Source organism: Nelumbo nucifera, chromosome 1, assembly GCF_055504915.1.
Source record: "Nelumbo nucifera cultivar China Antique chromosome 1, China Antique-T2T, whole genome shotgun sequence".
In the NCBI taxonomy this organism is placed as follows: Eukaryota; Viridiplantae; Streptophyta; class Magnoliopsida; order Proteales; family Nelumbonaceae; genus Nelumbo; species Nelumbo nucifera.
In genome coordinates this window covers 98,224,546-98,251,346 of record NC_142649.1, presented here as the reverse complement: position 1 = coordinate 98,251,346, position 26,801 = coordinate 98,224,546, and the positions used below count along the sequence as shown (strand labels likewise).

The following is a 26,801-nucleotide window of genomic DNA, read 5'->3' as shown; positions in this document are numbered from 1 at the left end:
GGGCATCACTGATTTTCCACTGTTTCATCCCTTCAGCATCTGTAACATCAGGAATGGTTGTGGTACCATCCAGATAGCCCCACATACCCTTCCCTTCAACAAAAAATTGGAAATGGAATTTCCAAAGAGCATAGTTTGTTCCATCGAATTTCACAGATATGATGCCACTCCTTTCAGATCCCATATTCAGTCAAGAAACCAAAGGAAGACTATAGAAAAGATAATAACAATCACTAGAAGTCGAGAGGAATACCTTGAGAAGGAGATAACAATCATTGGGAATCATTGAGCACCTTAGAGTAAGAAAACGAAGTCTGAAACCTCAGTAAAAAAATCAACAGTCCAAAAAAGGAAACTGTAAGTAGCAGCCGTCCAAGGAAGAGGATCAAAACCCCTTCAAAACATCACCAAATCAAGAGATATTTGTACAACAAATAGATCTGGTCTAGGCGACACCAGATCTGAAGTTTTGCCCTGATCTGAGATCTCCCAAGAGAGATCTAATGAAGAGAGATCTAATGAAATCTCTCTTGCAAAGTTCAAACTCTATCTGTACAGTAGGTAGGGTTGATAAAAAACTATTAGACAATGTATGACCTTAGCTCCAATTAGATTGATGCACTGGTGCATTTATTGTAAATGACTAATAGTACATATTTGATTCCTGTTATATGGTGTGTTTGTGTGTAATACCCTTATACTGGACACTTATGAGACTTGTATTAGTTTAGAATCTTTACAGCTGTTGGATAGATCTGGGGAGATGTATCCTGTCAAGGCTGACACTAATTGATAGTTATGAATATAACCCTAGCAAGTGTACTAGTTATCAAGTAGTATAAAAAATATCATTCCCACGGAGATTTAACAAAATAAGTATTAGAACCACAGTCTTCCCTAATTATTTGGACAATTGAAATTCAGATTTGAGAGAGCAAGGACTACTGAAAATAAAAACTAGGAAAAGAAAATAGAAGCAAGGGTGATCACTAACCGAATATGCAATGGATGAAATCGCTAGGGCTTTTGGTCCACCTAACCAATGTAATGAATATTAATGGATTCGATTAACCAAGATTATTTGTCATTCCCATAAGCTGAGGTCTTTCCAATTTTATTTAATATTCTCTCTCGAGATATACTAAAACTACGCCCATCAGGTAACCCTTCGATCTCTCGAGTAGAGTTCTCATGGAAGTGCATTAAGTTCGAGGAAAACCATTAAATTCAGATGAATCATGTATATATATCTCTATATACCATTCAATTCACACTATGAATTATTCAGTCGATTATGTGAATTCCTCTATCGATTTATTCACATAACCCAAATCAATTAAGAGGTGGCCAAGCTCTTAATTGCATTAAGCACAATAATTCATAGACTATATGAAAATCACAATCTTGGATAAATCATAAAGATAAAAATATATTCATTAACCTGGTTAGGCTTTCCACAGCCCTAGCAAGAAACAAATCAGTTCATGATAAAAGAATTAAAACAAACAAAGGGAAAGAAAGAACTCTTGAATTCGCCCATGGTGTTGAGATCTCCTCTTCTTGCCGCCACCTTCTTCTTGAGGTTTCTTGAATTCTTGATCACTTTCCCCAAGTTTCTTGATTTGTTTTCTCCTTTCTTGATTGATTGCTCCTTTGCTTCTTGATTCAATCCAGAGATTGAGTGATGCCTAAAGCTGGTCCGCCCTCCCCTTTATATAGCTTAAAGGGGAGGGGGTGGTCTCCTACTTCTTCTTGAAGTTTATCTTGCAAGAATAGAAAGTCCTAGTCTAATCCTACTCTTATCTATTTATCTAGTGAACTCAATCCCTTTATCTTTATAAGATTACATCAAGAATTTAGATCTGGAAGGACTCTTCTCAGTTTCTTGTTCTTGGATTCGTATTAGACCTCCTCTGCGAATTGGGCTGCTACCAGGCTTTTTTGCAAGTTGGGCTTCAGCTGCGGATTGGGCCTTCCTACAAATTTGCCCTGACTTCGGGCCCGGATTTGACTCCGATGCAGGCCGAATCTGCGAAAGCCCAAACTCTCATCACTGATGTGCTGCCAAGTGGGTTGGGGTGACTTGTCTCAACTACCGGGGTGAGACATGAGGCACATGCAGTGTGGGTTTGCTTGAATCCCTGAACCGGACCAAATTCCATTAACGCCTTGGACCTTGGAGATAGATGGGCAAAACTGGAATGTTACACCTGACCCCTAGACTCGATTATGGTATTGCACTAGGTGTCGGATTGGGTTATCTTTGATATGCCTATCAGTGAGATCCTTAGATGGGGTCAAAACTTGGGTATGTTGGGGCAGTCTGAGAATTCACCAAAGTGGGTGATCATAGTGACAGGATCAGCCCCTTTGTTGGACAAAGTGAATGATCGGGGAATGCACTCTCTCTGATGGAAACCTAAATTGCCAGCAATTGATTTCAAATTTGTTGAAATTTGTTTTGCAAAATATATTTATATAGAGATATACATATATATTACGGTTTCACAAAATGTTTGCAAAAGTTTTTAATTCCTAGGATCCATGTGAGTAGAGAGTGCAACACTGTACCTTGCAGTCAAAGGAGAGGTCCTCTCTTGTCGGACAGTGTATGATCATTAAGGGTTGGGAGGTTAAGTGTAAGACCATTGAGGGTAATACCTGATGGGTTAATATTGCATCTGCCCACAGTCCTTGGGCCTTCATAAGGTGGTTGGACCCGAGGACCATTTAGTGTAAATGTTGGGCCCATTAAGAGCCCATACTGATGGACTTAGGGGTTCACTGTGTTTTGTAGTGAATTCGGCCAGGCCTTGTAACAGAGGTTGGGCTGAACCCATGTGGTTGATGTGTAGATCAATGCTAGGGTCCCACGCCATACAAAGAGTGCCAAGCTAGCCAGTATTTAAAGGGAAAGTGAGCTATGTGACTAAATGGGCCTAAAACCCATTTTGAACTGGGCTTAAGTAAGTTAGTTAAAAGGGGGTGAATTCTTACATATAACCTGGTCAGAATTACCTAAAGGATAAGATAAGTCTTATCCATTTAAGAGTCCAGATCCAAATATCATATTTGGATCAAGAAACTCTCTCCTAATTGGATTAGGAGGCTGATCCAAAGAAGGCTATAAATAGGGGGCGAATTCTGTTAGACAGTGTATGCACTTAGCTCCAATTAGCATGATGTACATTATTACATTTATTGTAAATGAATAAAGTACATATTTGATTCATGTTATTATGGTGTGTTTCTGTGTAATACCCTTAAACTAGACACATATGAGACTCGTGTTAGTTTAGAATCTTTACAGTCATTGGATAGATCTGGGGAGATTTATCCTGCCAAGGCTGACACTGATGTTCCACCAAGTTGATTGGGGTAGCTTGTCTCAGCTACTAGGGTGAGACTTGAGGTACATGCAGTATGAGTTTTCTTGAAACCTTGAACCGGACCAAAATTCCAGTATTGCTCTGGACCTTGGGCAAAACTGAAATGTTACACTACACCCCTAGACTCGATTATGATACTGCACTAGGTGTCAGATTGGGCTGTCTTTGATATGCCAATCAGTGAGATCCTTAGAGGGGGTCAAAAGCTGAGTATGTTGGGGTAGTCTGAGAATTCACCTAAGTGGGTGATCATAGTGACAGGATTGGCCCCATTGTCGGACAAAGTGAATGATTGGGGAATGCACTCTCTTATGGAAACCTAAACTGCTGGCAGTGGATTTCAAATGTGTTTGAAATTTGTTTTGCAAAATACATTTATATAGAGATATACTTATATATTATGGTTTCACAAGTTGTTTGCAAAAGGTTTTAATTCTTGGGATCCATGTGAGTAGAGAGTGCAGCACTGCACCTTGCAGCTGAGGGAGAAGTCCTCTCTTGTCGGGCAGTGTTTGATCATTATGGGCTGAGAGGTTAAGTGTAAGATCATTAAGGGTTATAACTAATGGGCTAATCTTGCATCTGCCCACAATCCTTGGGCCTTTATAAGATGGCTGGACCCAAGGACTATTTAGTGTAAATGTTGGGCCCATTAAGAGTCCATAGTGATGGACTCAGGGGTTCACTGTATTCAGCAGTGAATTCGGCCAGGACTTGTAACAAGAGGCTAGACTGAACCCATGTGGCTGATGTGTTGATCAATGATAGGGTCCCACGCGATACAAAGAGAGCCAAGCTAGCTAGCATTAAAGTGGAAGTGAGCCTGAAAGCTTAGTGGGCCTAAAAGCCCATTTCGAACTAGATTAATATAGGGGTGGATCTGGGAGTTGGATCAGTAGATAAGATAAGGGATTATCCTTATGCACTTAAAGAGTCTAGATCCATATAAAGATTTGGATCAAAGAAACTCCTAATTTGATTAGGAAGGCTAATCTTTATCTGCAGATAAGATAAGGGATTATCCTTATCACTTAAAGAGTCCAGATCCAAATAAAAGATTTGGATTAGGAAACTCCTAATGAGATTAGGAAATTGTCTCTTTAAGGCTATAAATAAGAGAGTTGGGCAAACCTTCAAAAACACATTCACTGAATATAGAGAGAAGACAACATAGTTAGACTGCTCTTGCCTTCTGCTCTTTTTTCTTCCTGCTCTTGCCGCCCTACCTTGTTCGATCTCCAGTTCTTGGATTGGATCAAGATTCGATCTTGATATTGTTTCTTGCCAAAAGAAACAATTTAGAAGCTGTGCTCACTGTTCCATTCGATTCTTGCTGAAGAATCACTAGTTCTTGGTGAAGAACTACCTACTGATCCACCTCATCCTAAGCTGTGTCATCTTCAGTGGAGGGAGAATTTGGTACACTCTTTGGGCGTGAACACCTACGTTGGGAGGAGCATTCTTGCGTGGATTTCGTATCAAGTATATCTCTCCCTTAATTTGGTTTCAGATTTGGTCCGGTTTGGTTACAAGAACGAACCTTGAAAATGCAGTTTTCTAAATTGGGAATAGGATTCCCGGATGGGAGTAAAGAAATTTTTGAAATTTCGCCTAACCATCCTGCAGGGTTCGGCCATCCATCTGATGGATCTCCCATCCCTTCAAATTCATCAGTTTTACGCACTCAGAAATCTGCAGAATTCTTCCCAGTTCTTGCCGCCCCCTACCCAGTTCGATCTCTGTTAACAGATGTTATTTTATATATGTATTGTACCGCAGGGGTACTATTGTACTTTTCCTTTCTTTATGTTTAGTTGTTGTCTCCCTAGTAAAAATAATAACATATTGCTCCGCTTGCAGTATCTTGTTGGGCTCTCAGTCCTCTCGTCTCTCCTCTCCTCTCTCCCTTTCTCTCTTCTTCCTGTACAACATGGTATCAGAGCAGGACGTCCAGGTTTGAAGGGTGAAGTCGAGCAGTCTGTCTTTTCCTCTTCTAGCATGTAGAAGACTTTGTTTCGAGGGTGACAGATTTTCAGAAGTTATCATCTGCTGTCCATCTGCTGTTTGGCTGCCCTGATGTTCGATTGAAACTTTCAGAAGTTATCATCTGATGCTCATGAAGTTATTATCTGCTGTTCATCTGCTGTTCGGCTGCCCTGATGTTCGACTGAAGTAACCTTCTTTTACTTTGTTCTCATCTGCTGTTCGGCTGCCCTGAGGTTTGACTGAAGTACCTTTTGTTTACTCTCTTCTCCTTTCTGGTCGTGTGCCTGTACTGGACCTGTACTAGGTCTGCCGAGGTGTGAGGTGAGCTTCACCCTTTTCTTTTTCTTCTTGTTGTGGGGTCGTTTGATCCCTATGAAACCATAGGTCGTAAGGACCTTGTTTATGTGCTGCAACAGCAGTTTTTCTTGGATCCCTATGAAACCGTAGGTCATAAGGACCTTGTTTATGTGCTGCAATAGTAGTTTTTTGGTGGACTGAAGGTCTGGAAGTGGCTGGTACCTTCTGTAACAACTTGTTGAGGCTGTGTTCCTCTTTTTGGGTGTTGTTTTTGAATCTGAAATCATGAGTGGTGAAGATTCTGCCACATCCGGAGTTTCCTCAATGCTGAATGGAATGAGTGGGGGTGTGGACCTATCCTTTCCCATGGCTGTTGTCCCTCTTGATGGTTTAAATTATTTAGAGTGGTCAAGAGGGATCAAGCTGTACATCACTGCAAGGGGGAAGATAGGTTATATTAATGGGAGAATTAAAGAACCACACTTTGGGAGTCCTGAATATGATAGATGGAATCAGGAAAACAGCATGGTTATGTCTTGGCTTTTAGTCTCTATGCAACCTCAAATAAGGAGGAATTTCATGTGGGCTGAAATGACAAATGAGATCTGGGAACAAGCAAAATCAACATATTCGGAACTGCGACACTATGCAAAAATCTACCAACTACAGGCAAAATCGTCTACTTGTAAACAGGGGGAGAGGTGTCTATCTGTATATTACTCTTACTTGACTTTTGTCTGGAAGGAGTTGGATCATTATCAGAGTGTGGAATGGAAGTGTGATGAAGATGCAAAACTGTACAAAAAACTCGTCTCCCAGTAGAGAGTGTTTGCTTTCTTACATGATTTGAACCCTACATATGAGTCTATTAGGGTCTAGATCCTCGGTTCTAAAGATCTTTCATCAGTCCAGGAAGTTTATGCTCTTGTACAATCTGAAGAAAGCAAAAGGAATTTGATGAATAGTTCTGGTGGAGATGCAGTTGTGTTGGCCGCGAAAGGGAGTGTTACTACTAGTGGAGGAAATTCTTCTAGGAAAGGAGATCTTCAGAAAAAAATGGATGACAAAGAAAAATTGTGGTGTACTCATTGCCAGAAGCCCCGACACACCTGAGATACCTGCTGGGATCTTCATGGAAAGCTGAAATGGGCTCAAGATTTGAATAAGAAGCAAAGTTCAGATGTGAATAAAAGGTCAGGACAGCAAGGTACAAAGAAACACACTATGGCCAACATAGCTATTTGAGAGAATCAGCCCCCCATCCATACTGTGACTCGGACACATTCATCTGGATCTGACCCAAAGGAGGATATTTTGAATTCCTTCCATGACCATTTAGAGCTCTATGGTAGAGCAATTCGTTAGATGGATGCTCCTTCCTCAACCTCATTTGCGTCTACATCAGGTAACTCTGCCACAGCTTTCCATGTTGCTTCTCATACCCTTGACTCTCCATGGATCATTGATTTTGGAGCGTCAAAACACATGACTGGTACGTCCTCTTACTTTCAAACCTATCACCTTCTTTCTGGAAGAGACAAGGTGAGACTAGCTGATGGATCATGCGCTTCCATAGCTGGTCAAGGAACCGTCTCTCTTCCCCTTGTCCTTACCTTCTCTGATGTTTTACATGTTCCAAAATTTCCCATTAATTTTTTCTCTGTTAGTAGTGTTACTAATTCCTTAAACTGCTCAGTGACCTTTTTCCCTTCTTATTGTGTGATCCAGGATCTGGCCTCGGGGAGGATGATTGGTAGAGGACGTATGGTTGATGGACTTTACATGCTGGAGAATAAGGCTGGTCTTCATATTATAGAGTCTATGAGTCAGTCCTATAAGAGTCAAGTTTATTTATGGCATTGTCGCCTTGGTCATTTGTCTTTTGAGTCTTTGAAAGTTGTGTTTCTAGATCTGTTTAAGTCAGTGTCCGTTTCAGATTTCTCTTGTCAAACGTGTCAATTGAATAAACATTGTAGAACTCACTTTCTTCCAAAAAATAGTAAATCTGAATTTCCATTTCACATTGTTCATTCTGATGTGTGGGGCCCTGTTACTTTACCATCTGAGAGTGGTTACAAGTATTTTATTACCATCATTGATGACTATTCTAGATATACTTGGGTATATCCCATGCGAACCAGGGTAGAAGTACCAAAAACTATCCAAGATTTTCAACGGATGGTCTTCACTCAATTTCAAACTGAAATCCAAATTTTTCGGTCAGATAATGCGAAAGAGTATTTTCATAGTGATCTTACGGAATTCTTTGCTTCGTGTGGTTCACTTCACCGTAGCTCTTGTGCCAGAACACCGCAACAAAATGGTGTTGCTAAACGAAAGAACCGACATCTCCTTGAAGTGGCCCGGGGTTTACTACTCCATATAAATGTCCCCAAACGTTTTTGGCTTGAGGTTGTCCTTTGTTCTACCTACCTCATTAACCGTATGCCCTCTCGTTGGTTAGAGTGCAAAGCCCCACATCAGCTTCTCTTCCCTAAGGCCCCCCTTCTTCCCATTCCTCCTCGCGTATTTGGTTGTCGGTGCTTTGTCCAAAATTTGTCTCCCACTCGTGGGAAATTGGATTCTCGTGCTATTCCTTGCATATTCCTAGGGTACTCCTTCACTCAGAAGGGATACCGTTTTGATCCAGTTTCTCGGAAATTCTATGTTTCCATGAATGTCTCTTTCTTTGAGAATGAGCCTTTTTTTCCTGTTTCTCCTCAGGGGGAGTGTAGGAATGAGGAGAAACTGGTTCAGCTACCTCCTCTTCCTGATCCTCCACCTTTTCGTGTCTTCTCCCGTCGTTGCAAAGGCCAACCAAATTCAAGAGCTGTGGAGAATCTAGAAGTTGTACCTCTTGTGCCATCAAACTCCTCGGGGGCGGATCATACTCACTCAAGTACCGTGGTTCCCAATGATGTCCCTGACCTCATTACAATTGATACCTCTATTGCTAATGACCTTGACCGTCCTATTGTTCACAGGAAAGGTGTTAGATCGTGCACCACTAAGCACCCCATTTCCAACTTTGTTTCCTATGAAAACATTTCACCCTCCTTTCATGCATTTCTTACTTCCATTGACAGCTTCCCTATCCCTAAGAATGTGGCAGAAGCTCTTTCAGTACTTGAATGGGCAGATGCCTTGAAGGAAGAAATTAATGCCCTTCATAAAAATGGCACATGGGAACTTGTAGATCTTCCTAAGGGAAAGGATCTAGTTGGATGTAAATGGGTGTTCACCGTCAAACATAGGGCTGATGGCACGGTGGAGAGGTATAAAGCTCGTTTAGTGGCAAAGGGATTTACACAAGTGTACGGAGTTGATTATGTAGAGACTTTTGCTCCTGTTGCCAAGATGAACTCCATTAGAGTTCTATTCTCTCTTGCTGCTAACTTGGACTGGGATCTACATCAGCTTGATATCAAGAATGCATTCTTGAATGGTGATCTTGAAGAGGAAGTTTACATGATACAACCCTCTGGTTTCCAGGCTCAAGGCAATGAACAGAAGGTGTGCAAGTTGAAGAAGTCTTTATACGGGCTGAAACAATCACCAAGAGCTTGGTTCAGCAGATTCCATGTTGCGGTTCAGCAGAAAGGATACAAGCAATGTCAATCTGATCACACACTGTTTGTGAAAAGAGGAGAAGGTAAAATTGCTGCTTTGATAGTATATGTTGATGATATAATTGTCACTGGTGACTGGAAGGATGAAATCCAGAGGTTGAAGAGTTTTCTTGCCACATAGTTTGAAGTAAAGGATCTAGGGCCTCCCAGATACTTCCTTGGAATTGAAGTTGCCCGCTCAAAAAGGGGTATCTTCATTTCCCAAAGGAAGTATGTCCTAGACTTACTCCAGGACACTGGAAAAATGGGAGTGAAGCCAGTTGACTCTCCCATTGATCCCAACCATAAATTAGGTGACAGCCAAGGTGAACCTATCAAGGATGTGAAACAGTTTCAGAGACTTGTAGGGAGATTGTTATATCTTTCTATGACCCGCCCAGACATTGCTTATGCTGTTGGTGCCCTTAGCCAGTTTATGCATGCACCTATGTCCACTCATCTTGAAGCAGCAGAAAGAATCCTCCAATATCTTAAAAGGTTTCTAGGTGCTGGATTGTTGTTTCAAAGACACGGGCATTTGAAAGTTGAGGTGTATACTGATGCAGATTGGGTTGGATCTCTAAATTACAGAAAGTCTACTAGTGGCTACTGCACCTTTATAGGAGGAAACCTTGTTACCTGGAGAAGTAAAAAGCAAAGTGTGGTGGCTAGATCCAGTGTTGAAGCTGAATATCGTGCAATGGCTCATGGAGTGGCTAAAAGTATGTGGATAAAGAATCTGTTGAGTGAGTTGGGTTTTCTAGTGGACAAGCCTATGACCCTATTCTGTGATAACAAAGCAGCCATAAACATTGCTGCTAACCCAGTGCTACATGATAGAACAAAACACATCAAAGTCGACAAGCATTTTATCAGAGAGAAAGTCATCACAGGCGAAGTGTGTACTCCCTATGTCAGCTCTGAGGACCAACTTGTAGACATCTTTACAAAAGGACTACACCACACAAGGCATCATGATCTATGTGACAAGTTGGGCATGATTGATATCTATGCGCCAACTTGAGGGGGAGTGTTAACAGATGTTATTTTATATATGTATTGTACCGCAGGGGTACTATTGTACTTTTCCTTTCTTTATGTTTAGTTGTTGTCGCCCTAGTAAAAATAATAACATATTGCTTCACCTGTAGTATCTTGTTGGGCTCTCAGTCCTCTCGTCTCTCCTCTCCTCTCTCCCTTTCTCTCTTCTTCCTGTACCACAATCTCCATTCTTGGATCTGATCAAGAATAGTTCTTGTTATTGTTTTTTGCTAGAAGAAATAATTTAAAGTCGTGCTTACCAGCCCCTTGCTTGATTCTTGCTGAAGAATTAGGGTTCTTGTTGAAGAACCATCCTACAGATCTTGCCTCAGCATAAGTTGTGTCATTTTTAGTGGAGGTGGGTTTTGGTCAACTCTTTGGGCGTGAACACCTACGTTTGGAGTTACTATTATTCCGTATAAGGTATTTCCCTACTTGCTTAATTTTGGTTTCAGATCTGGTCCGGTTTGTTTCAAGAATGAACCTTGAAAAATGCAGTTTTTTCTAAATCAGGAAATAGGACTCCCGGATGGGAGAAAGAAATTTTTGAAAATTCGCCAAGCCACCTTGCATGGTTCAGCCATCCATATGATGGATCTCCCATCCCTTCAAAAACAACCCTATACACTCCACCAGTTGAAGGCAAGGTTCAAAGTATCGATACGATACGAGTTTCGGTTGTATCGTATCGGTACTTAGAATCGGCCGATACATACTTTTTTTTAGTTTTTTTTTCAAAGTTTAGTTTTTTGGGGAAGCTTATAAGATATTTTTTATTATTAAAAAAAGTTGGGGGTCCGAAACACCTAGAAACAGGTGTTTCGGACCGTATCTTTTTCAAAAGATACAATACGATATGCCTCGTATTGGGCGTATCGTATCGATACTTTGAACCATGGTTGAAGGGTTCAGTATATCTCAGTAGAGAGATGAGATTACAACCCACAGAAAGTGATAAAGAAGCAAGAATAAGATCAGAGAGCAACCTGCTCTAATACCATGTCAGTTTCAGTCGAAGAAGAGAAGAGACAAGAGAGTCACACGAAAATGGATGGGTGTGTACAGTACCACACGCCCAGAAAAAGATATTTATATATTAATGTGAGAATGGACAGTTCTGTCCTTACAAGTGTGAGATATGTACAGTAATGTACAAAGAGATATACAAAAGAGCCAAATAAAAGAGAAAAATTACAAAGCTACCCCTCATCCTCTCTACACATAGAAGTTGGATAGTGCATTGGGTGTCCTCTAGAGGGCTTATTTGGGATGTAGAGGAGGTAAGACCAGAGAGTTGTAAATAACACCTGTAATAAATCTGAAAACAAACCAGAAGAAAAAAAAGAAGGTGGAAGAAGAAAGAGTTCAGAAGGAGAAGAGAATGGAAGGAAGAGGAAGAAAGAAGAGAGCTATTTGATCCTCTCTTCAGTCCCCTAAAACACTTTTATTAAACCTGATTGCAATTCAGGTACAGTTTCAAGGGTGCCCTCAGTGGGGTGGCTACTCAATAAAGATAATAAAAGAAAAACAAAACTGACCCATAAACTAAGGCCCACTAACTAAACAAAACACATCATTAACAGCACAAATAAAATAAAAAGATTAAGGCCCATTTGGCCCATCATATCTACAGCTTTGTAAAATATCCTACAATTGGGAATGCATACCATGAATCTGTGACATAGTCATCCATATATAAGAGGTTCTCTGAGGATCTCTTTCGTATTTCCTTTTCCACTAAGGATGGTGTATCTTTGCAAGGCACAATGAGTAGTCCTTTTATCATCATAGGGTCTTTAGGCTGTCTAGTAAAGCAATCTTCCCTTCTCTTATGGTTAGAGAGGATTAGATGTAGCACCAGTTAAGGGCTATGAGGTTGAAGTAACTGCTGAGGTGTTGGCCATGTAAAGTGTTACCTTGTCCTTCAAACCTGAGAAAAGGATAAAAAAGGGCTGGCAAGTGTAAAGAGTAGCCTAGTGCATGAGTCTCCTGCCAATGCGGGGTCTGGGGAGGGACAGATCTACACAACCTTTACCCCTGCACCTATGTCACAACAGAGGTTTCCAAATCTCAAACTTAAGTGCAATTGCAGAATGACCTAAGAAAAGAGGGAGAGATCAAGATAGAAAATTGAGGAGCCATTGAGAGGATCAATAAATATAGGTTTTTGGAATGAGCAAAGGCTTCAAAGCATTCTGAGGTATATGTAACATAATCTACTTATTTTTATTTTTTAATTGACAAGTTGGAACATTTTGAGTTTGATTGTAGATTGGCTCAAGCATTTGGGCTTCAAGGACTTTGAGTCCCTTTCTAGGGGGCCTTTAATCCATAGGGATGTTGTTGAACCATTGATGAAATTTTTGGCTACTACTCCATGTTTTTGAACCTCAAAAATCTGAAGGATGCTTTTATGGGCCTAACCCTCCAGGTAGGTGTTTGGTAGTGTGGTTCTTTTCCCAGGAAACACTGCCATGTCAGCGGCATGTAGGCATTTTGAGCAACTTCTTATTTGGTAGGATTGGTTCAAGTAAAAGTGGTTGTGTTTCTTTTACCTCAGTTTCTATGAAAGTGACTTTTGGTGAAAACAACTTTTTGAGGTTTCTTACTCCCAGGGGCATTTTCAACTCTTTTGTACTATGTGGCGTCTAATGGCACCTAGGTGTATTAAACCAGAATAAGCAATTGTGTAACGAACTATGTGCAAAACTCACCTGCTCTTCTGATTTCCAAGGTGAAAATGTTTCCTCGGGCAACAAACACAATACCAAACACTGCCTAGGAAAGGAGATATTTCTAGAAGAGTTATTCAGCATTAAAATAGAGATAAGAAGATTGGTGGTGGACTGACTCACATCATTGCTAGTAAAACAGCACTCTCCAGGATATGTTCAAAATTACCACTAACTGATTCAACACAAGTTAGTAAAACAGCACTCTGATTGCATGGGCTGGTTTGCAATTTACCTTTTGATGTAATCATCGGTTTATGTGCCTCAAGGGCACATCTGTCTTTATACCTTTATGTAATGGTCGCCCTACACATATAAATAATATAGCTAGCGCCGCCAGCCTATTATTTTGGATCTCTTTCATTTTTCTCTCATCTCTCTTCTCTCCTTCCTTTTTACTTTTCTGCACCAAGACAATACTTTTCTTTTGTAACAATTAAAAAGTTAAATTGTTCAGATAACAAATATTGTGAACTGGAGTCAAGGGGATGGGCTTGATGTATTGGAGAAGAGTCTTGTTTATTGGATGTTGTTCCTGTTTTTGTTTTTTACTTCCTGCAAACTTTTTCTGCTAATATCCAAGAGAATGACTATTCTCCTATCATAGACTAGCACAAACATAGTAGACATATGGTACATACACATACTGGCATACTTGAAACCAGACATCCACATGCTTTTGTGTCAGATACCTATATCTTTGTATTGCATATCTGTGCACCAATACCATTCCTTCTGAATTGGCATTTGGCAAAATGAGAGTTGGATGAGAAATCTCTCTATAGTAGCAAATAGCAATTTTAGCATTCTTGAAAGGTGTTTATTGTTGGATAAATGGTTATTTGTAAAAAGTTTTTGTCCATGCCAATTATATTCTCCTTATATACTCACCCTTTCCCATGACTTATGGTAGAAATTTCAAGTTTCTGATCCAAAGAAAAAATTTATCTGCATATTTAATAGAGCTCTCTTGATGCCAATATTTTGGGTAGGATGCATTAGATAAGCTTTACTGTTTATCTTCAGGTTTATGATGCCACTTGACTTGGGTGCAAAGGGAAGTTGTCAAATTGGGGGAAATGTATCAACTAATGCTGGAGGTTTGCATTTTGTACGTTATGGATCACTTCATGGGAATGTCTTAGGTAAGGATAACAACAAATATTATTTGTCTTAAAAGATAGTATTGTTCTTTATGTAAATTTTTTTGTTTTATATTGTAATGCTGATATCTGCATGGTGAAACTATGAGGTACATGGTTAGGATTTTATTTATTTATTTTGCTTTTTTTTTATGGATGACGAGAATTTCATTGAAGACCATGCTTTTTCAATGTGAAATGGGTTCAAGATAGTCACTTTGAAATATCTCAGCTTTACTTTTTTTAGACAGTTTTATATGCCCTTAGCTTCAATCAGAATGATGTACATTATGAGTTTATTGTAAATGAATAAAAGTACATATTTGATTCATGTTCCCTTGGTATGTTTCTATGTAATACCCTTAAACTGGACACTTAATGAGACTCGTGTTAGTTTAGAATGTTCACAGCCAGTGGGTCGGTCTGGGGAGACCTATCCTGATAAGGCTGACACTGATGTGCCACCAAGTCGGTTGGGGTGGCCTGTCTCAGCTACCAGGGTGAGACCCTAGGCACATGCAGTGTAGGATCAATTGAATCTTTGAACCGGACCAAATTTCTAGTATTGCCCTGGACCATAGAGATTAATGGGCAAAACTGGAAAATTACACCCCGACCCCTAGACTCGATTATGATACTGCACTAGGTGTCGGATTGGGTTGTCTTTGATGTACCAATCAGTGAGATCCTTAGCGGGGGTCAAAACCTGGGTATGTTGGGACAGTCTGAGAATTCATCTGAGTGGGTGATCATAGTGACAGGATCAGCCCCTTTGTCGGACAAAGGTAATGATCGGAGATGCACTCTCTTTGATGGAAACCAAGACTGCCGACAGCCGATTTCAATCGTTGAGATTTGTCTTGCAAAATATATTTTATATGAGATATAAAAGTATATATACATTATGGTTTCTAAAATGTTTGCAAAAGGTTTTAATTCCCGGTATCCATATAAGTAGAGAGTGCGACACTGTTCCTTGCAGCCGAGGGAGAGGTTCTCTCTTGTCGGGCAGTGTTTGATCATTATGGGCTGAGAGGTTGAGTGTAAGACCATTGAGAATAATACTTGATGGGCTAATCTTGCATCTGCTCACAGTCCCTGGGTGTTACAAAGTGGCTTGGCCCAAGGACCACTTAGGGTAAGTGTTGGGCCCATAGAGCCCATTTGATGAGTTTCAGGGGGTGCACTATCCATAACAGTGTATTCGGCCAGGCCTTGTAACAAAGGCTGGGCTGAACCCATGTGGCTGATGTGTAAATCAATGCTTGGGTCCCATGCCATACAAGGAAGCCCAACTGGGCAGCAGTTAAGAAGGCTAAGTGAGCACATGACCTTAATGGGCCTAAAGCCCATTTCAAACTGGACTGTTTTAATTAGTTAAACATGGGGCGAATTCTGAGATGGATCAGCAGATAGGATAGAGTCTTAACCCTATCCACTCAGAGAGTCCAGATCTGAATGTGATTCAGATCTAGAAACCTCCTAATGAGATTAGGAGAAGGCTGATCTAATCTGTAGATAAGATAAGGGTTTATCCTTATCACCTAAAGGGATGTCTGATCCAAATATGATTTGGATCAGCAACTCCTAATTGGATTAGGAGTTGATCCTTTAGGGTTACAAAAGAAGGAAGGGGCGGGAGCCTTTAGAAGACACATATTCACATCCTCTTTAGAGCTGAAATCACAGAAGAAAGAATTAAGCAACCCTGCAAAATTCTTTCTTGCCGCCTCCTTCTTCCTGCCGCCTACCTTGCCAGTTCGATCTCCAGTTCAGTGGGAGAAGTCAAGATTTGATCTTGATATCAGTTCTTTGTGAAAGGACTGATAGGAAGCTGTGCTCACGTGCCATTCTGCTATTTCTTGCGAAGGACTAGGTTCTTGGAGAAGAACACTGCTGATTCTGCTCCATCCTGCACTGCGCCATCTTCAGTGGGAGCAGTCTTTGGATCCTTCCTTGGGCGTGAACACCTCCATTGGGAGATATTATTTCTCCGTATCAGGTATAATTCTCTCCTACTGCTTTTGTTTAGATCTGGTTCAGTTTATGGTTCAAGATTGATCCTTGAAAATATGATTTTCTAAATAGGGAATGCGATTCCCAGTTGAAGGGAGAGAAAAATTTTTGAAATTCGCTCACCTAATTCCGCAAGATTTGGGCGTCCATACGATGGATCTCTCATCCCTTCAATTTTCACCTCTTTTACAGAGAAAACCTTGTTTTCTGATCCTTTAAATTGAAATAGATGCAGCCAAAGCAAAAGGGTTTAGAAAATGAGGTGTCAGGATGACACATCAAATGCCAAAAGTTATGCACTATATATAAAAAGATGATTGTCTATACAATACTATTCACAAGATCCAAAACATCTATCTCCAAATGCCTGAGAAAGATTTTATTATTTAAGGACATAAATCATGTGCATTTTTTGATATTGACATATAATATAAATAGGTATTGCTTATAGATCCCATTCACTTAGTACTTTTGATAAAAACTTTGATTATTTCAGTTGGGACTTGATTACAGGAATGGAACAATCCAAGACTATAGTCTGGAATTCATTCCCTAGCATCTATTTCTAAAAAGGGGCAATTTCCCAATGTTGGTACCTAGCTAATCAGCTATTTGCAGTCTTTAGATGTGTGGACAGGATATGGACCTATCTTTGGTATTTTTTGCACAAGGTGGCCATTCACAGACTATAAATCAACTTCTCATTCTCAAAAGTAACTAATGAGAAGTGATCATGTTTCATGGTATGGGTAGAGGATAAATAAGAAATGTGATTAGGGAGTGAAAACCAAGTTAGGGATGATTAAATCATCCATAATTATTTACATTGATGTGAGTTAACAATATTACCCTTGTAAACTTGGATACACTTGTTGCTATTTCTTTCCTTCCTCGAGTTGTGCACAAGTACCAATCCTGCTCAATTTGGTGAGGGTGTAAGAGCATAAACATGCATAATACCATCATCAGACATCAGTAGGTATCCAAAACAGATACTTTAAGTAAATGCTAAATGTTTTAAAACGCGGAGGCGTGACGCGAGGCATTCCACTATCTAGAGGCGTGAGGCGTAGTTCAGAACGCAAAAGGCGTAAGCCTCCCGAACACAAGGAGGCATAAGCCTCCTTAAGAGGAGGGGGGTTAGGAGGAGGAAGGGGAGGAGGATGAAGAGGAAGGGGGGATCTCATTTATTCTTTATTTTTAATAAAAATCTTTTATATTAAGAAGAATAAAGATGCATAGCATTAGTTGAAAGGGGGGGTCTTGTCGATGTAATTCCCTCCTTTTCCTTTTATTCTGGTGGAGAACTTTCCACCTTGATGTAATTCCTTCTATTTGAAGTTTAATAAAATTTATCTTTATTGACCAAAAAAAGTTTCAACTCTAATAATTCAGTCACCCAAGTAGACACTGATCTTTATTTAGCTTCACCACTAAACTGATAAAATACTAGAATGTTTATTCACTTCTCTATGTTAATATATTTCCACTCACAAGTTAACAACATACACTAGTCTATTTCCAATCATCTAGAGCCCCTTAATATGGGCCTCAATCATCAAATTTCATTGTTAAGAGAACGCCCCTATACTTGAATATTTCAAGTATCTCAGCATCCACTACGAAGCTTCTTGATGAGGAGCTTAGAGAACTTCTGTACATTGATTAATCACTGACACTGCATAAAATATATTTAGTCTGATTAGTGAAAGTAAAGAAGTTATCCTACTTGTTCCTGGAACTTTCCTTCATCAGATGATAGCTCTCATGTTCATTTGAACTTGTGACACCAACCTTTTAGCTTGCATATATATATATGTATATTTCGTCACATTTTCAATGTGTTTGATAATAGAATGCTAGAACTCTGCATTATGCAGATCTCTTATGGAATTCAATCAAAACCATGCATAAGAATTAAACTAGTGGTTTAATCCCAGCTTCAATCCTTGGCAACAAAATTCTTTTAGTGGTTACTATTTTTCCAAAGAAAAGATTGCATCTTTTGAAAGGAATACTGTATAAATTTCCTTTCGTCCTGTTTCTCTTGTTCTGGTCTTTCAGGTCTTGAAGCTGTCCTAGCAAATGGTACTGTGCTTGACATGCTTGGGACTTTGCGCAAAGATAATACAGGCTATGACTTGAAACAGCTATTTATAGGTATGCAATGCCAACTTACTGATAAATTCCTACTTCAGCATAAAACAAAATAATATTTTACTAGAGGATATCATTACATGTGGCTTTACCTTCATTGTTATAGGAAGTGAAGGATCTTTAGGAATTGCTACTAAGGTCTCAATACTTACATCTCCCAAGCCATCCTCAAAAAATCTAGCTTTTCTTGCTTGTAAAGATTATCTTAGCTGTCAGGTATGGTCCATTTTTATGCCTCGATTTTGCTTAATATTTTTAATCACTTTACTATCTAGATATCACTGCAGAGAGCATTAGCAAAATTAAGGGGTCCTTGTTGGACTAGTTGGCACTCCAAAATAAAATATTCATGTTAATAAAAGTGTATCACGTGAGCTAGATTATGTTTGTTTCATTTAAATAGGGAATGAATTTTTTCCCATATTTTCTTTTCCATTTTGTTCATTTTTTTACACATAGGAAATGTTCTTACTTTCTAAGCATACAAATTGAATTGATTTGGGCATAGTTGTTAGAATTGTGTATACTGATCTTGCAATTTGTCTGTGAAATGAGCATAATGATGCTTGACCAGAAACAGTAGAAGGGGAGAAATATGATCTTCTTGGGGAGTCCTATGCAAGGTTCAAAAGTATCGATACGCCCTTGTGTATCAGTACTTAATGTTGTGCAGTCTAGCATTGTGGGCTTGGGCCTATTTATGTTATGTCATAACATTTACTTGTATAACTTCCTTCCTGGGTTAAATGGGCCTGGGTCTACTTTGTTTTTATGTTTTCTTACTGCCTACTAATCTGGGTCAGATTTGTCATTGTATCTCTTTCTTATTGCCCTAGTATAAAAGTTGTCTTGGAGGGCTGGAGAGAGGAGCCACCAATTTCTTCTAAACCTCTTTTTCTTCTATTCTCTTCTTCTTCTTCTTCTTCTTCTATAGAACTGAATACAGACAAATACAGGCATGGTATCAGAGCATTGATACTATCCTCTTCACTGATTCAAAATCTTATATACTGTTCTTCTTTTCTTTACGTAGGTTGTAAAGAAACCTTAGTTCTGCTCGTGGTTCTCCAAACCCAGTTGCTTTCTTGGGCTTTCCCTTGGGAGAAGATCCAAGGAAACCTAGAAGAGGTTCGGTAATTCTCCAATAGGGCAAGATAAGCTGTGAGTAGTCTCTGGACTACTAGAGTAACCTGCAGTAAGCAGGTTAAGATTTTGAACTGCAGGAAGGTGCAGTCCAAGAAGGTTTTCAGATATCTTTGTGGAAGACCTTTTATGTTCGGTTAGAGGCTTCCATCAGACTGGGAGTGGAGTACAGGTTGTTGACCTCTACTTCAAATTTTTAGAAGCTGAACAGTGTCTGGTTGCAGACTAGGTGTTTGTTTTGTGTTGCAGCCCAAGTTCCTCTATTTTTTTCCTGCTGTTTTGTGTTGAAGTATTCTCCAGTCTACATGCCGGTAGCACTGATTGTTCTCTTCTGTTTTTTGGGTGAAATTTCACATCAGAAACAGTTCATTATGTCCTCAAACTCTAGTGAGGTAACCTCCAAGGAAAGTCAGCCAAGTGAAAGCTTATTCAACATGGAGAACACTAGCTTCCCAAATCTTCAGATCACTAATGTGAAATTAGATGAATACAAGTCAAAGGACCTAAGAAGGAAGAACCTACATATGGAACTTGGGCAAAAAAATTCACTTGTTATGACATGGATGTTATCTTCCATGACACCAAAGATTGCTAGGACAATCCAACACTATCCTACAACTCATAAGATTTGGGAGAAATTATCTACCACCCATGGACAAAGGAAAAATAATGCAAGAATTTTTAGACTGACACAAGACACTGCAGCCTTGACTCAAGGAAGTTTATCAGTTGCAACTTGCTTTGCTACTCTTAAGGGGCTTTGGGAAGAGCTTGATCATCATCTTGTTCTTGATTGGAAGAATTCTGAGGACCAAGAAAATGCACCAAAAGCAAATTGAGGAAATGAGAGTGTTCAAATTTCTTCTTGGACTCAACTCTTCTTATGAGAGCATCAGTTCTCAGATCTTGGGGAGAGATGAACTTCCCTCTTTGCAGCATGTTTACTACTTAGAAATGAGGAGATCTAGAGAAAAGAAATGAAGGTAGAAGCCCCTCCACAGCTGGGTGAACATTCGGCACTTGTTTCAGCCAAACAAAAAGGAGGGAAAGAGGTAGATAAAAGAAATCTAAAGTGCTCAGACTATGGGGGAGAGAGACATACCAACGATACTTGTTGGGTCTTGCATCCTCACCTTAAACCAGAACCTTATGGACTGTTAGACAGTGTATGCCTTTAGCTCCAATAAGCTTGATGTACATTATGACATTTATTGTAAATGAATAAAATACATATTTGATTCATGTTATTATGGTGTTTTTCTATGTAATACCCTTAAATTGGACACTAATGAGACTCGTGTTAGTTTAGAATCTTCACAGCCATTGGATAGATCTGGGGAGATTTATCTTGCCAAAGCTGACACTGATGTGCCGCCAAGTTGGTTGGGGTGGCTTGTCTCAGCTACCAGGGTGAGACCTGAGGTACATGCAGTGTGGGTTTTCTTGAAACCCTGAACCGGACCAAATTTCAGTGTTGCCCTAGACCTTGGAGACAGATGGGCAAAACTGAAATGTTACACCTGACCCCTAGACTCGATTATGATACTACATTAGGTGTCAGATTGAGCTGTCTTTGATATGTCAATCAGTGAGATCCTTAGCGGGGGTCAAAACCTGGGTATGTTGGGGCAGTCCGAGAATTCACCTGAGTGGGTGATCATAGTGACAGGATCGGCCCCATTGTCGGACAAAGTGAATGATTGGGGAATGCACTCTCTGATGGAAACCTAAACTGCTGGCAATGGATTTCAAATGTGTTTGAAATTTGTTTTGCAAAATACATTTATATAGAGATATACTTATATATTATGGTTTCACAAGTTGTTTGCAAAAGGTTTTAAGTCTTGGGATCCATGTGAGTAGAGAGTGCAGCAGCGAACCTTGCAGCCGAGGGAGAGATCCTCTCTTGTCGGGTAGTGTTGGATCATTATGGGCTGATAGGTTAAGTGTAAGGCCATTGAGGGTTATACCTGATGGGTTAATCTTGCATCTGCCCACAGTCCTTGGGCCTTCATAAGATGGCTGGACCCAAGGACCATTTAGTGTAAATGTTGGGCCCATTAAGAGCCCATGGTGATAGACTCAGGGGTTCACTGTGTCCTACAGTGAATTCGGCTAGGCCTTGTAACTAAGGCTGGGCTGAACCCATGTGGCTGATGTGTAGACCAATGATAGGGTCCCACGCCATACAAAGAGAGCCAAGCTAGCCAGCATTAAAATGAAGTGAGCCTGAAAGCTTAATGGGCCTAAAGCCCATTTCGAACTATCTTAATTCGATTAATTAATTAGGGGCGAATCTGGGTATGGATTAGCAGATGAGGATAAGAGGATAACTCTTGTTAGAATGTCAGAATGAAGTCTCTTTGTATGAGTGTTCGGCTGATAAGAGTTCTTATTAGCCCATACTTAAGTTTAAGTTATCCTGTAACTGGGCCTGTGTTAATGGGCCTAAGCCTGTTTAATGTTTTAAGTTAACTGGGTGTCCCATCACTAATCAGGGGCATTCCACTAATTACTTGTATCATTGTACTACATTCAAATATAAATAATAGCATGGTCGACTGGGCAGTTCAGTTCGACATTCACAGCATATCAGTGGTGTTCTTCTCCTCTCCTCTACTTCGAGTACAACTCTCAAGCTCACAACTCTTATCCACTTAAAGAGTCCAGAGCTGATCTTGATCTGCAGATAAGACAAGGGATTATCCTTATCACTTTAAGAGTTCAGATCCAAATAAAGATTTGGATCAAGAAACTCCTAATCAGATTAGGAGATCATCTCTTTAAGGGCTATACATAAAGAGCAGGGCGGACCTGAAAAGGGTTAAATAGTTTGACTGTTTCTGCCTCAAGTTCTCTCTTACTGCTCTTGCCGCCCCACCCTGTTCGATCTCCATCTCTTGGAAGTGATCAAGATTTAATCTTGATATTGTTTCTTATTAGAAGAAACAATTCTGAAGTTGTGCTCACTACCCCATTCAATTCTTGTTGAAGAATCAGAGGTTCTTGGTAAAGAACCACTTGCTAATCCTGCCTCATCCTAAGCTGTGCCATTTTCAGTGGAGGGAGGATTTGGTACTCTCTTTGGGCGTGAACACCTATGTTGGAAGGAGCTTTTTGCGTGGATTCCGTATCAGTTATACCTCTCCCCAATCTTGGTTTCAGATTTGGTCCGTTTTGGTTACAAGAACGAACCTTGAAAATGCAGTTTTCTAAATTGGAAATACGATTCCCAGTTGGGAGTAAGAAAATTTTTGAAAATTTTCCCAGCCACCCTGCATGGTCTGGCCATCCATATGATGGATACCCCTCCCCCTTAGTGGTATTAGAGCCAGGTTTAAGTCTTGAACCAAATTAGATCAGATCTGATTCTGCATAAATGGGCCGAAGGCATTCTACCCGATTTGTGCAGTTAACAATTTTTCTAGGAATTGGTTCCCAGATTTTGGGCGAATGATTTGAAAAATAAATCTTTATTATTCTGTTATATTTATGGAATTGTTCTATGGATGTTTCTTGAATTCTTGGGCTGCACGTGTGATGGAGATTGAATCTTTCTAGTGCCAAGATTTGCGCACCCTGCTTTTTCTATTTATTCGATTTGGTCTGTAAATAATTTTTTTTTTTGGACAAATTGTATAGAATTCAATGTGATGTAATAATAGAAAGATTAGGTTTTTTCTATTTTATTTCATTTGGAGATTGTTGGAGTGCGCGACAGAGGAGAAGAAGAGTTCACAGAATGAAGTTTTGCGATCTGTGATTTGACAGGTTTCGATTCTGTGATCTGCGATTAATTTTTCTTTGCAGGTTTGCAGGATGTCCAAGATTATCATAGTGCAACCCTCTGATATCGTTTTCATGATAATTGTGATTATCTTAATTTAATTTATTTTTTAGATCATTATTCTTGAATTAAATCTTGAACTGGACACCAAAACTTGGGCCGATTTACACCAGATTTGGTCCAAGATGGTTGGATTGAATTCTTGGTTCGATGGAGTTAGTTTTCTCACCCAAATTCGATTTTGGCTAGAGGGTTGATGGCCCACTTCAAGTTTTAACTTGGCCCTGTAAAACCCAGTTTTAATATGTTAAAACTGCATTAGCTTGAATCAGCATAAACGCTACATGGGCCGAACTGCTCTTTGCAATTCAGCCCATATACCTAGATAATGTTATTTGATAATAATATGGTCTTTATTGGGCTGATACTAATTTAACCTAATTAATTTAGGGTTTTACAGATGTTTTGATTGATTGGATCAATTTGTTTCATGCATGTGATGTATGGATGTGTGATGTGCTACGTACATGGGCCATAAGCACATGGCCCATGTTAATTCGATAGTGGCTCTTTCGCACACCATGGCTGAATGCACATCATTGCCATGGTGTCCATAATATCATTGGATGATTTCCCTCCTTGATGGGCCCACATCAGCTTCCTCCCCAAGAGGAACCGTGTGAAACCCTAGCCGTTTAGGGCCCATTTAAATCCGACTTTGAGAAAGTCAGTGGGAGCCACTTTGGTTTGACCTAAATAAAACTAGGGTGTAATATTTCGTTCCCTCCAGTAAAATATAAGTGCATGTGATAGGGAGATTCATATGATGAACTCTCTTAAGGCCTTCCATCATTAGCATGAAGATGGGCCCTTCAGTAATGGGGAGATGCACCATAAAATTGGGCTATCCATTTGCTGTTGGGTCTGCTGGGTTGTTTCATAAGATGATAGGGGTGTCATAGACCGATGTGGGAGGAGCCTATCATAAAATGGAAGACTCTCTCACGGTACCTTGGCATTCACAAATATGATAGGTAAGCACTTACTGGACAGAAAGGTTTAACCTAAAATGGCAATGAACCTTGTCTGACAGAGGCCAAAGGGAAAGCTCATAAGATGAGTGGATATGATCCTTCACAGAAGGTGGTGGGGTTATGTAGCTGAAACAGTTGGCTTCATGCACTGTATGTAATTTCCCACATTTCCAAAGATATAATCGCGTCTCCGTCACTGAAATAGGAGGGAAATCTCAGAGATGAATAAATGGAAATGGAATATAGATTAAAAGCCATATCTATGTAGTAAACATGAATCAAATTAGGTTGTGGACTAATATTTGCTTTGCCTTTTATCAGAAATGGCAAGGGGACAATTCGCCAAACTGTTGGACGATAATAAGCTTAAGGGCCTAAACTACGCTGACTGGTTCCATATCCTTATGCTGGTTCTGAGGTCCGAGAAATTGGACAAGGTTGCTAAGAACCCTGCTTCGGATCGTCCAGGTTATAGGGCTTCTGAGGCTCGCAGGAAGGAATATCAAGAATGAGAGGAGAAAAACTCTCTTGCCCGATGCTACATCATAGCCTCCTTAGATAATCAAATACAGAGACAGTTCGATCAGATCGAAGTGTCCAAAGATATCTTGGATAGTCTAAGGACCATGTATGAAGAGCAGAATCGTTCTACTCGCCAAAAGGTCCTAAAGCTGCTTATGACCATTCAAATGTCCAAGAACCAACTGGTTCATGACCATTGTCTTAAGATGATGGGATACATTAATGAACTGGAGGCTCTTGGATCTGGGCTAGATCATTCACCAAAGTTGATGCCATCCTAAACTCTTTGCCTCCTTCCTTCAATCAGTTCATTATGAACTATAATATGAACAAGCTAAACGTTAGCCTTCAGGAAAACGACAATATGTTGCAGAGGGCTGAAGAACTGATAAAGAAGGATGAGCCCATGGCCATGCTTGTTGAACGTGGCAAATCGGGCAAGAAGAAGAGGAAGGCAAAGAAGAAACCTCAGAAGAAAATTAGCAAGCCTAAAAGGCAGAAGAAGGACAAGACATCAGATGCTTGTCACTTCTGCAAGCAGACCGGGCATTAGAAGAGGAATTGTCCTCAGTACCTGGAGACCAAGAAACAAGGTAATTTCAAATCCTTTGTCATAGAGACCAATATGTTGGTCACTTCTGCATCCTGGTGTATTGACTCTAGGGCTTCTACTCATGCATGTAATACATTGCAGTGGTTTAGGACAAACAGAAGACTAAGTGACGAAGAAGTAACTCTTTACTTGGGGACTTTTGCAACAGTTGCAGTTACAGCTATAGGAACTGCAAATTTACTTTAAAGAGGAGTTGTAACCTTAAAAGATTGTCTTTATGTACCAAATTTGAGAAGAAATTTGATTTATGTTTCAAAATTGTGCATGGATGGTTATTCTATTTTGTTCAGTAATGTGATTACTATTAAACGGAATAACAAATTCATTACATACGGAGAACTTGAGAATGGTCTCTATGTTCTCCATCCTTTTCTGGAAACAAATTTAACCGAAATTACGTCGGAAATGGTCCCAAAGAAATGAACTCATGATACAGTTAATCTCACATGCCTGTGGCATTACCGACTTGACCACATTAACATAGATCGTATCACAAGGTTGGTAAAGGATAGTCCCTTCGATTTTCTAACTATAGAAGATCTTCCAACATGTGAACCTTGCCTTCAGGGTAAGATGACGAAACGACCATTTACCAGTAAGCCTGAAAGATCAACAGCCACGCTTGACCTTATACATACTGATGTATGTGGTCCCATGAATGTTAGGACACGTAACCAGCACGTTTATTTTATAACATTTACCGAAGATCATTCATGGTATGGTTACATGTACCTAATGAGACACAAGTCTGAATCCTTTGAAAAGTTCAAAGAATTCAGACAACAGGTCAAGAAATAATTAGGGAGACACATTGAGGCCCTTCGATCAAATCGAGGAGGCGAATATCTCTGACGAATTCAGGGACTACTTAAAGGAAAACGGGATAGTATCACAACTGGCTCTTCCTGCTACCCCACAGTTAAACGGTGTGTCAGAGAGGAGGAATCAGACTTTATTGGATATGGTCCGATCACTTCTCGTCCACTCGGAATTACCTACATCCTTTTGGGGATATGCATTAGAAGCTGCGATATACGTGCTGAATCGGGTTCCAACCAAATCCGTTCCGAAGACTCCCTATGAGCTTTGGACCGATAAGAAACCAAGTGTGAGACACTTGAAGATTTGGGGTTGTCCAACACATGTTAAAAGAACAAGTGTTGACAAATTGGAATCTAAAACCAGTCGTTGCCTATTTGTAGGATACCCCAAAGGCTCTGTAGGAAATTTATTCTATGACCCAGGAGAGCAGAAAGTGTTCTGTAGTCGAAATGCCCATTTCTTGGAGAAAAATTACATCCTGAACAATCATCGTCAGGAAGTTGTTCTTGATG

At 40.0% G+C, this 26,801-nt stretch overlaps 1 protein-coding gene across 1 annotated transcript in view; it reads left to right on the top strand.

Moving 5' to 3' along the window:
* D2HGDH (FAD-linked oxidases family protein) overlaps positions 1-26,801 on the top strand; it is an 82,950-nt gene that overhangs the window by 27,989 nt on the left and 28,160 nt on the right. The window contains exons 6-8 of the mRNA XM_010277232.3: positions 14,080-14,198; positions 18,276-18,371; positions 18,475-18,584. Of these exons, the coding sequence (XP_010275534.1) occupies positions 14,080-14,198; positions 18,276-18,371; positions 18,475-18,584 (325 nt within the window). The remainder of the gene's footprint in view (positions 1-14,079; positions 14,199-18,275; positions 18,372-18,474; positions 18,585-26,801) is intronic.